A 12,066-nucleotide genomic window follows, 5' to 3' on the forward strand; every position below is an offset into this window, starting at 1 on the left:
TTCAACCAGAAGCGTTGTGATTTTTTGGGATTTACAGGGTGTACTCTGATTCTATAATGCACTGTCTCAGTACCATAAGAAGAGCAGCAGCCCGAAGAGACCGCATGCGTACATTCAGGGCGTTCTGTGCGCTGTTGAACCCGTTTGCTGCCCTCTTGCACCTATGACGTCATACTCGATGCTTCGGCTTGGCTCTTGTCTTAGCACCCCACCGTTATCGACTGGGCCCACGCCGAAGTTGAGTTTTCTACTTTACCCGAGCTCTCCCTGGCCGCCGAGGCGCCTGCGTGTGGGAAGCTACATGTTACCGCATCACCTGACGTGCCTGCGCGCTCTCCTGTCGTCGTCACCCTCTCTTGAGACACTGCACCTGATTCCGCCATCCTGTTTACCCCCCTCCGATTTTTTTGCTTCACCGAATTATCTTCCCTTGCCATTTGCTGTGCTCACTGTGAGTCACCATGACACAGGAATGACAGTTTATAATACGTTTTCCTTCCATATTTCCTTGCTTGCTGGTACTTGCAGAGGACGCGCCGACCCCGTCGACTCTGAACTTATAGCCCCGTTTCCCGCTACGTATATTGAACCGATGCTGAATGCCATCAGCACTTCTCGCCTTGCTTGCGATTCCATCACTACATCCACCTTCGCGAAAGCTATCTTTGCCGCCCTGGATCGTCCTCGACAGACCCAGCTCCTTACGCTGTTGAACACCTTTCGTCCCTCCTTTAAATGTAGCAAACCCACTTGATCCGCTGCGCGACTGTTATTCATGCGAACAACATCGATGCCTATGATTCATTGCGCCAATGTCCTTACCACGCTACCCCCCACAAGAATCGGGTCATCTAGGAGCTAGTCGACGACATGCTACCGCGCCATGTCATTTAGCTGTCCGCATGACCTTGCGCTTCACAGGTCTTCCGGGTAAAGAAGACGGGTCTATTCGTTTTTTCACTTGATAACTGCCGGCTAAACGAGATCGCGTTTAATGAAGTTTACCCGCTTCTTAGGATTGACAAAGCTTTTGTCTAACTCTACGAAGTGGAACTATCTTCGTTGGATTTGTGCTCCGAATATCGACAGTTTCCAATGGCTGGCTCTACCGCCAAAAACCCGCCTTTTAGACACCGGACGGCTTATTGGAATTCAGCGCCATGCCGTTCAGACTGTGCAACACACCGGCGGCACCTGAACGCATGATGGACATCGTTTTGTGTGACTTGAAGAGAAAAACCTACCTCTGTGGTCGCGATAACGTCTTAGTCTTCTCCTCTGACTTTATGCGACGCATCTGACCCGCGTCTAGACTGTTTTAAAAATCCTTTCCGACGCTGGCCTACAACTCAATTTCAAGACGTATTGCTTTGCCGCACGCCAGTTGACTATTTTGGCCCATTTAGCATCCGAAGATGGCGTCCTTCCTCTGTCATCCAAAATGTGTTCTGTCGCAGCTTTTATGAAGCCGAAGACTGCGAGACAACTTCGCAAATTTATTTGCATGTGTTCTTATTTACGTCACTTCGTCCGGAATTTCGCGTCCATCGTTGCACCCATTACTCGACCTCTCAAAACGGATACCGCGATTTCTTGCTGATCTTACGAGCACTACAAGGCCTTTACCACCTTTATAGCTTTTCTCCCCTATCCGCCCATACTGCGACATTTTGACCGTAGCGCTCTACTGAGGTGCACACAGATGCCGTCGGTGAAGGCCTCGGAGCAGTGTTCGTTCAACGTGATTCCGGGGTTTACGAATACGTCGTCGCATACGCAATTCGAACTCTTTCAAGAATGGAGTCCAGCTACACTGACCTGGAAAAAGTGTGGTAATCGCCTGGACACTTAAAACATTTCGCCCCTATACTTGTACGGTCAACTGGTCGACGTCGTCATGAACCATCACACATTCTGCTGGTTATAACCATTGAAGTATCTCTTCGGACTACTCGGTGGCTTGGCGTTGCGCTCCAAGAATTTGACATCTAAGTTGTCTTTTGCTCCGGCCGCTAGCATGCCGACGCAGACGCTCTTTCCCACCCTTCTTTGCCGCCCACGACCAGCTCCGCGAAATCTTCATGCTCGTTAGTTTACTGTCTTCCATTTCTATGTGACGCGAAGAGCGTAAAGATCTCTGGATCGCGTCTCTTCTCTCTATTCTGTCGCAGCCTTCGCTGCAATGTGCTCCACGAGCGCTGCGTAGACATGAGCTTCATTTTGCTATTCGGTATAACATTTTCCACCGCCCCAACTACCTCGCGACGGGGAGAAATGGCAACTATAGTTGTTCCCTGTCCTGTACGTGCGAAGTGTGGGCCTTTTACCACACTAAATCTGAATTGCGCACGAACGGCTTCGCCTGCCTTCTATAGTGGCGAGGCGTGAAGCCTACTCCTTCGTTCAGAAATACGTCCTCTCGCCTGCCGTTCTTCTCTTCCGCTGGAGCCAATCCGCTGTCCCGCCCGACCCTTTGAAAGTGTAGGCATCGACTTTTATGGACCCTTTCTTTGCACTGCCGTCAGCAATCGCTGAATAAATGAGCTGTTGATCATCTGACCCGCCACGCCGAAACCGCTGAACTGCCGACCGCCGAGGCTGATGATTTGGCGTCTTTCACCACCATCTCTTCTCACCCTCCGCCAACTCTTACCATGACGCAGTTCCTGCGTGTCACAGGAACGTGTGGGCGATAGAAGGCGAGTCATTCTGTTCGGAGTTGTCCAAGCACTGCTCGCAAGCTGTCAGACTCTCCACCGCACACCATTGCCTACCGCCCTCAAACTATCGGTCTTATCGCGGGGTTCAAGTGCCCCCTTGGTGACAAGAAATCTGTGTATATTGAATCTGAGCACGCAATCTGGGACAGCTTCCTTCCATTCGTTAGAATCGCGTGCAGCACGGCCATGCAGATCAGCACAGGATTTTCATTGTTCTTCCTCCACGTGGACGTAAGTCGTCGCCTACGTTGTATATGATCCTCTCATACCGCCCTGCTAGCTCCGAAGGTGCCCCAGTTTCACAGGCCGCATAACCCACTGAAAAATGCCGCCGACTTGCTCTATCAATCACAATTCGCTCCAAACCTTGACCTGGTCTTTTCTTCAACACGGCTCTCTTGTTTGGCGGTGGGATCCTGAAACACATCCGCATTTGTTCCAGAAACTCCTTGCCTACTTCCAAGGCCTGTACTGCGTGATTCAGCAAACCACTCCTGTTTACTATGCCGTTGAGCCCTTTAGGCCTTCTACCGATCTTCGCCACCGTGGGCTTGAGATTGTTCGTGCTCACGGCCAAAAGAGGAGTTACGACCCGACCATCTAGTCCTCCCCTGGAGTTCCCGAAAGGCTTCCTCTTTGCTGAGGGAGTGATTATAGTAACGAGAATGACCGAGCAACATCCCTGAACTCTGAAAAATCAACGGATTCGAAACAGCACTCGAATGGCAAGTGTGTGTGCGTGCTTCTCCAGTACACGTGGAGAACTCATACGCTCACGCAAATGACTTGTGTGCCCACGAACACAGAGCAAGAATCTTGTCACCTATGTACGTACGTAAAGAAATAAATAGAAATCAACAAATATCTTCGGCGGAGAGTCGAACCAACGGCGGCACGGACAGACCCGCATCGCTTGCCACTGCACGAAAGCACTATGCTATTGCCACAGCCGGTCCCGCTTCATGTTAAACTGCAACACACTCTGGCGCTGTGCATTGCACATTGTCACCGTCCATCGAGGGTGCGAAGAGATCAGATCAGCTTAACCTCGAACAGAGCTTGACCTGATTTTAATGTCGTTGCCAGACGTGCCAAAGATCCAGCATAGCAAAACCACCAGCCCACCAGGCTAAACAGATGCTTTTGCACGTTTACTCGCTTCAGCTGTGTTAAAACCCAACTGCTTGTTTATAGAGAAAGAATAGCAGCTTCGAAAATTTAATTTCCTTAAAATAGGGCAAGCAAACCAACTGCAAAACCTTAATTCCCTTTTTTTTTCTCAATCAGCCTTCTCTGTTTATTCGTTAACGGTGTCATTTTTTTCTTTTTATATGCAACTCGCCTATTGTGTCCATCGCGGGGCTGGGATATTCTCAAGAAAGCAAGCAAAAGCTCGCGGTACAGCATATTACTTATTTCCACTGTTTGCCCCCCAAAGTTATCTCTGCCCTTTGTTCTATGTGACATTAAATTCTGACACACTTGTTTGCTGCATTTTTGTTCTTTTGTTAATGGGGTATGGTTTTTGAAATGGGCTGTGGCCGAAACGCCCTCGAGAGTGCAGAAATGCGCATGCGTGTGCATCTGTGCGTTTATTCGGGCGTTTAGTGAAGAGAGAGTGCTGACAATAGACATGTCTGGATTCTGACTCTTCCTACGTGTCTATACTTGCCTGTGTGTGTTAGTGTTTTGGTCTGTAGACTACATTTCGGCAAGAAGAGACCACGCTTTCAAAATAAAGAAATAAAATGCAGAACAGATTTACTAGAGGTGTCATTTTTCCAAAAGCAATAAATGAGAGGAAAAAAGATGCCTCAAGAAGTCGTGTCCACTATAGTGAACGAAGACTGCCTCATTGCTCTGACATTTTTTTCTTTTGTCTGATGGTTTGAAATTATGCATAATTTCTACTCCCTGCACTGTGTTCTTGTACCTATGACTTTGTTTTACTGGTTATCTATTAATTTCTCCCCACCCTCACGGTAATGCCAATTGGCGCTGTGGCAAAGTGATAAATAAAAAAATAAACTGCCCACGTCTACACGTGCAAGTGGTACAGGATTTTTACTGATCGTACTTTGAACTTTTATTTCTTTTCGCCTTGTTGCTCCTCACTTAGTACATATTAATCGGAGTGTACTAAGTGTGGAGATTTGTAGCACCATCTCTACAATGCCTACAAATTGTAGCGTTTAACGATGACTGAATGCTCTGATGATATTTCTTCTCAGTCGAAACGTCAGTTAAACCAACGAGTTTGGCTTTCATGGCGCGTCTCCGAGGAGGCACTTTTCCCGTCTGGCCAGTATCTGGCATACCAAAAGTGCAACGTAAACACTGAGTGGAAAGGCTCCCAGTGAAGTTTTAATAATAGAGAGACGGGCAGTGGCCTGGGCTGGTAGGAATTTGACAAGGTTAGGGAGAGACAGACATTCGTTCAAACAATAATTAGAGGTAGTTTCGTGCACAGCGAACTTTATGTAAGAACAAGTGCCATCTGTGTCTCGAAACTACATAAAGGGCAAAACCCTCTTCCATGTAATTATCACATCCCACATCCTTCTAAATGTCAGGCAAAAATGCCTAACAGTGAAGAGCCCGCTTTGCGCAGAGTATATTTTCCTTCTCGTCCTCATTCCTAGCGGATGCTAAAACGTCCACATTTCATGGCGGTTTCTGATAGGCAGACTTTTCCGATCCCACTACTTCAGCGCTACTTGTCCGGCTTACTGGCTGTGATTGTTCTGTTTGGGTTGTAGGTATCGAGGCGCCTTCATGGAGGGGACTGGCCTTTTGTGGGTGGCACCTCCGAAGCTTTAGGGATTAATGAAACAACAGGCACCGGAGCTGTACCGAGGAACAGCTTTGTGTCGACGTTGCTTCACTGCATTTCGTGCCCATTTTTTATTTCCGTTGAACTGAAACTTAAGAGAACTAATGGCGTTTTCCTGACTGCGCGCTTGAGAAACAATAGCGATTAGATTTTGCACCTCACAACTTCTTAGGAAGTAATTTATGTACTGGCAGCATTAGGCACAGCATATAGGCGAAATACCACTCCTGCATAAATAGCGGAAAAACATAGCTTGAAATTCAGTTTTACTGTAAAAAGAGATGGACTGCGTTCAAATAAAAATGGGGTTGATGCCTTTTGCAAAAAATTAACCTTCAACAGCGAAAAGCTGCAATAGCCAGCCCATACATGATAACAGTCTGTAATCATTCGCCTGGAGCGTTAACGAGCGCCGGCCAAGTGCCGCAGGCGAAGGTGTTGTTAGCAGACGCAAGCCCACGATTGAGAGAACACAGAGACCTTCGTAAATGCCCCTGTCTTCCGGACGCGTGTGTCGGTAATCGCGCCGAGCTGAGACAGAAACCACAACGACGAGCGTTGACTATATTCTTTGGTGCGCGGTCGTTATTGCTCATAGGAGACATACCTTTCGATCTTCAGGGCGCTTTTGTTAACATTTACACACTTTTATTTTAAAAGCTTTTATAGATTCGTCGGTGCGGTATGTGCAAGTAGATTGTACGGCAAGTCGAACATTATGTAGTACGTCATTGAGCTCAGTTTTTTAAGGACTGATTCAATAAAAGTAAGTAAGAAATTTTTTATTCTTTATTTTAGGGGGAAGATTTTATTGAGAAACTGTAGAACGTGAGCATCGAAAGTCAGCTCAGTTTACAAATTTTCTTGACAAACAATGTGCATCACAACACTGAACCTCAAAGACACGCCTCTGAAAGCAGTTTATTTGGCTTAACGGCGTTGTATGTTTTTAAAATAGCATTTCTGGCATTTATAACACATCAAATGCAGGCGCCGTTTGTGTAATTTATGATTTAGAGACCGTTTTGGTGATTTCGGTGACGATGCTACGCGTAGCGGCCCCATTTTATCAATATGAACGCCGGAAAGGCACCACGACGACGTTTGAAATCTGTAGTTATAAGGTCAAAAACTTCGAACCACATTGCTCATGAAGAAAAAAAAAACTGTTCACATCGTCGTTAATGGCGGCCTTCTTTTCACTTCAAAATCTTGTCCCCTAAAGTGAAAAATAAAAAGTTAGAATACATAGCTTTAGTCTTTTAATCGTCTAATTATTCAGCAATATCACCTATATAGTCCGCCTTGCTGTGTAATCATCCTCCGAGAACCGCACCGACCTATCTCTCACGCTTCCTAAAATTAAAATATGTAAACTTAAAAAATAATCTATAGGGTTATCAGTGCCGAAAACATACTGTCAAAACTGCAATAGCGTCTCGACAGTAATTGAAGATGCAACACCGTGTGAACTGCCTAAACCGCAATGTCGTGTGAATTATCCACCGCCACTTTACAACATTTAAGCCTCCAAGTAGATGAGGAGGAAGGCGAAGGAGAAGTTTAGAAGAAAAAGGAGCAATCACGAAGCGAGGTTGGCTCGCACTGAGCGCTTGGCGATCTGCAAGTAGAGTGCGCCGGTGCCGACTTCTGCCAGCACCATCATTGCAGCCGAATATGCAGTCGCTCATCGCTGGCACCAGACGGAGCAAAGCCGGCACAGGAAGGCCGCCCTTCCCGGTAACGTCGGAAGCGACAGCCAGCAGAGGTTCTGTTGGCGCCTGGCATATCGACGGCCACGGCAACTAATTATTGAGCGTCGCAGTGTCCGCCTCCTCTCGCTTTGCATAAACAGCCGATAGACGACGAGATTTGCGGCTGTATAACAGTTCCAGTTCTCCTGCCAGTATAAGCAATTTTTTGCCATTAGCGTAACTGTTTGTACTATATCTAGGTAGTAAAGTCAGAAAATGAAGTACATGCTTTGTGACCATCGCTTGTTTTCGCAAGCTAGCTGGGATGTACCGAACGAATAATTTCCGCGAGACCTCAGAGCTTGGTTCCACCAGCCTTAAGAGTTATCGACGGTAATAGATTTTTTTACAGTATTGAAGTGATCAGATTTAACGAGTTGCAAGCAAAAAAAAATGCTATGTTCTCAATGCTATGTTTTTCGCAGCAATAAAAGATAAAAGATAAAAGCACAGTTCACACTAAGCAAACTAGTTTATAGCCCGAAAAAACTACGCCAAAGATTTGCAGTGAGAACAATGAACTACTTTCGCGCGTTTTGAACAATGTACTAAATTCGGTGATAGCCTGTTGACTTTGCTCGTGTGCAGAATGTGAGAAGTGCATGTTGTAAGCCGTGACCGTATTTAGGCGATTTAGAACACTTTTGCGGTTGTGAGATTGTAGGAGCCGCCTTGAAATTAATAAATTTTTCCTTTATATAGATTGGTAAGCAGGTTCGGTTGATCACCAGGGCGATGTGAGCCGTCACTACCTTTTCAGTGTTCGGCCTATTTATTTAGTACTCACGGCACATTTTTCAGTAGATTTCAGCGAGAGGGGAAGTATGCCAGATTTAACACTTCGCAAATTTGCAGGCACAATGGGTGGACCGCAGTGAAGCCTTTATGGCGAAGGCCCTCTAAGAAGTTGTATTCTGAGTCTCAAACCAAGTGAGGGTCAGATGTCACTCCTAAAACGATGTTGGATCTTCGCGGTGTCATGGAAAGAGGGATGCGATATAGAATTTGCTCTTTAAGAAGTTGTTTACTGTTAGCTCTCTTTTTAAGTTCGATGAGAAGGCTTCTAAATGATATGACCTTTGCCATTTAGCTTTTTTAAATGGTACTCGGTCCTCCTTTTCATCTTTGATACACTTCAATATCAGTGATCAAGAATAACTAGGTAATTGGCTAGATAATTCCCACTCACTGAGTGTGAAAAGTTAGCAACAGAATAGTGTAGAAGGATACATTTTAAAGTAGGCTGGAATTGCTGCTTAATATACTTTGCTACGAGGCTTCTTCAGGGATCAATGATTTTTTCTGATCAAGATATATATATACATTATGGATCGACTACAGGCTCAAAACAGCACTTCTGCTTCGCCCTCATAGACAGTAAACAGACAGCGATGTCTCGCCAGTTGGGCAGACCGGCATCTCGTCGGCCGTGATTTTTCCAAGATCGCAGCAGTCGCCATATGTAACTGTTTTTCTTATTCTACCTTACATCCTCTCAACGATGTGTGGTTAACAGCCTCTGCATGGGGCTTTGAATCCGTGGTGACACCAGGCGTCAACACTTTGTCGGTCAGACGTCCTCTCGCGACATTCTAAATGTTATACTCGCTGCAGTGGCTCGTGGCTATGTTGCTGAGCTATTCAGTCGGAGTACCTGGGTTCGAACCCGGACGTGGCGACCGCGTTTCGACGGAGGTGCAAGGCAAAAGGAGCCCGTGCTCGGGGCGATGTCAGTGCACGGTAAAGACCCCGGATGGTCGAAATTATTACAGAGCCTTGCACTACGCCACCTCCTTTTCTCTTTCTTTCACTCGCACCTTCCTGTCTAGCCTCTAGGCGTGGTTGAGCCCCCCCCCCCCCTTCCCCCTCCTAGGAAGTGAGTTAGATACTGCGCTTTTCAAGTCCTCAAAACCAGTTTTCGTTTTTTCTAGTTTCTACGATTATTGTGACACGCGCGAAGGTCATTGCCCCGAAGTGGGACGCATGCTTGTATGGAGGTCGCAGGGGAGAGCTCTGGATTGGTTTAATTTCTATAAGACGAATACGTTATCTTTCAGGTTCAAAGAGTTCTGCAAATCAACGCGAGAGAGGTAAGATAAAAATTATCCTCATTCTCTATGAGTTCCTGCAAGTAATGGCTTCACCGGCACATCATCGTGCTAACTTTTTTGTCTTTTTTACTATCCTTTTACTATCCTTCGCGACTAAGCCGCGTTAGCTTAAAGGTTCTGTGCGTTATCGAAAAAATTATATTTGGCGAACAATGTTCACTTCCTTGGTTTACTGTTCTCTCCTTCGACTTTTATGAGCTCTTGTACAGAAAAAGGATTCTTTAAACAGGCACTTTTCGCACCTGCTGCAATATTTATTGCGGTGCACTAAAAACTTCATCGCAAAAAATATGTCGTCGCTTGTCGTCGCTCATACAATTCGCTCATTGGCTGGATGGAAGTGGCATCACCATAAAGGATAATTGCTATGGGCTAAAGGGCAGTGACGTCTCAGACTGTGAGCGGCACTTCTGGTAAAATCATTAGCAGGTTCCAATGCCACCGCATTCCCAACAAATAATGCGTTGCTGAGAATTCTTCATGTTATCTAAAATACTCTGTCTCCTCTTTTTCTTGCCTGGATCCTTCAACTTTTCCCTAGGCCACAGACTAGTGCCTGTGTCTTCGAGAAACGGGCGCGCACCGAGAGGAACCTAATATGTAAACCTAAACATCCGTTTTTCCTGTTACCATCGTATTATAAACGGCGCATATTAAAACACGTAATCTTCCGCAGCGAAAGCTCCACTTCTTGCGTACAAACCTTGAAGGTCGTAATACGGCACAGATATCACCTTGAAGCGGCCTAAATTATTAAAGAACAGAAGAAAATTGCTGTGTAGGTGCAAAGCAGACCTGGGCATCCGGCATGTTCACGGGGACGCTTCCACTCTGTCGCGACTGTTCAAATGTTGGAAACGAATGAAGGCGCGTCTAGTGAACGCACAGGTGTATTAGAAACGTGTCTTCGAGATATGTGCTCAGACATGCACAGATAATTTAATTATGAGCGTGTACAGTACAGTTTTCCCAATTTAGCGAGTAGCGAAGTATGATTCTGGTGAATTTCAATCGTGCATGGCGTGCAGTCGTAGCGGCATCATGCGGCATCCACTGAAACCCAACACGCATTATACGGCGATGGTCCAGCATAAGGTGCGCGTCTAGTGAGTGCAGAGATGTGTTAAAAACGTGTCATAGAGTTAGCAATTGAGGAGTTCATGAATAATGTAATTATGAGCGTGTAAATTACAGTTGTTTCAATTAAGCGTTGTTGTCCGGAACGTACTCAACATCACAAAAAGCCAAGACGCGTCTAGTTGCACGATGCACCGCAAGTTTCGCTCTCTAACAGGGTTCAACAGGAATTAAACCACAGCTAATTTTTTCGTGAATGCAAGTTTTTATTTCTTGCTTTTTATGAAATGAAATGCCAGAATAAAATTATGATACTGTCTATTGAATTAGGATTTCAGTCTTGTACGGCGCGGATATCTGCGAGGTGAGCGAGATACATTTAGATGCCAACTTTATTTACCAAGACACGAAAATACGTCAACTCACTGTTTTTGAAGCACACTAATTTGTTTTGAAAAAAGCTCCGTCGAGTTGAGGATGATGATTGAAACATTTTAATTGCAACGCAGAAAAACACGAATATAATACGAATTCGCAAAGAAGCCTGCAGGAGCTCCATCAGGGGAAGGACAGAATAGGCAGCCATAAGGATACTTAAAGACATCCATGAAGCCGAAAGGCAAGCAGAAACTCAAGCAAACACCAGGCCTTCAGTCCGCGGAGAGGAACCAAGACGCCCGGACCCTAACACATGACCAAGCGCAGCTGTAGTAAAAACCCGTGAACCAGATACAGATCCTACGTAAATATTGTGGCCAAGGCAAAAAAGAATACACGCTACCGAATGAAGAAATAGACACGGAACAGTAAACAACACTGTGAAGAAAAGAAACTCTTCGAGGAGGCTCAGTGGATTTGGCGTTGTGCCTCTGATCCATAGGTGGCGGTTTTAATGCCGGCCGCGGCAGCCGTGCTTCAATGAAGGCGAAATACAAAAACGACTCTGTGCGTTACAACATTAGTTCATGCTAAAGAACCCCACGTGGTGTAAATTATCCCGTACCGTTCACTACGGCAGCCCTCACAGTTCTATGTTTCTTCGGATATTAGACTATATATCATTTTATTTGAAGGAAAAAGCTTAATTATGATATCTTAGCGGTACGATTGACAAATTCAGAGAATTAGTGATGCCTGCTCGGTTTTTAAGCGTCTTTCGTTTTCCCCTCTTCACTGCAGGATGCAACTCAAGAAACTGCATGAAATACAGCCTTATGACTGAAGCAGGCCAGGTTTGTTTACTTCTCTATCTTTTTTTTGCAGCTAGTCTATGACCACAAAAAGCGAGTAACCGATTGCAGAGCAAATGTCGTGAGCGACAATAAAGAGCAAGCAATATTTCCTAGGATTTGAAAGGAGCGTTTTGAAGAACTACCTGCTAGTGAAACGATCATATATTTTGCTACTGCTCTGAACTAATCTCAGCCGGGCATCTCTGCGACTATTCCTGAGCGTAATAGTAAAATAGCGCGAATTATTCTTTCTTTAGGAAGCCATCCACATTTGAGAACGAGTTATCACAGCGTAGAATGGAAAAAGTAATCAAGGAAGACAAGCCCAGTCAAAATGTT

At 45.6% G+C, this 12,066-nt stretch overlaps 1 protein-coding gene across 4 annotated transcripts in view; it reads left to right on the plus strand.

Moving 5' to 3' along the window:
* The window catches only part of LOC144121764 (uncharacterized), a 39,960-nt gene that overhangs the window by 12,346 nt on the left and 15,548 nt on the right, over positions 1-12,066 (plus strand). For 2 of the 4 annotated variants that reach the window (XM_077655136.1, XM_077655137.1), the window contains exons 2-3: positions 9,365-9,397; positions 11,675-11,727. In XM_077655136.1, coding sequence (XP_077511262.1) covers positions 9,365-9,397; positions 11,675-11,727 — 86 coding nt within the window. Of the gene's footprint in view, positions 1-7,135; positions 7,294-9,364; positions 9,398-11,674; positions 11,728-12,066 lie in introns of those variants that run through there. The other 2 variants (XR_013312688.1, XR_013312689.1) reach the window with 2 other exon arrangements.

Source organism: Amblyomma americanum, chromosome 2 (assembly GCF_052857255.1).
Source record: "Amblyomma americanum isolate KBUSLIRL-KWMA chromosome 2, ASM5285725v1, whole genome shotgun sequence".
Lineage (NCBI taxonomy): Eukaryota > Metazoa > Arthropoda > Arachnida > Ixodida > Ixodidae > Amblyomma > Amblyomma americanum.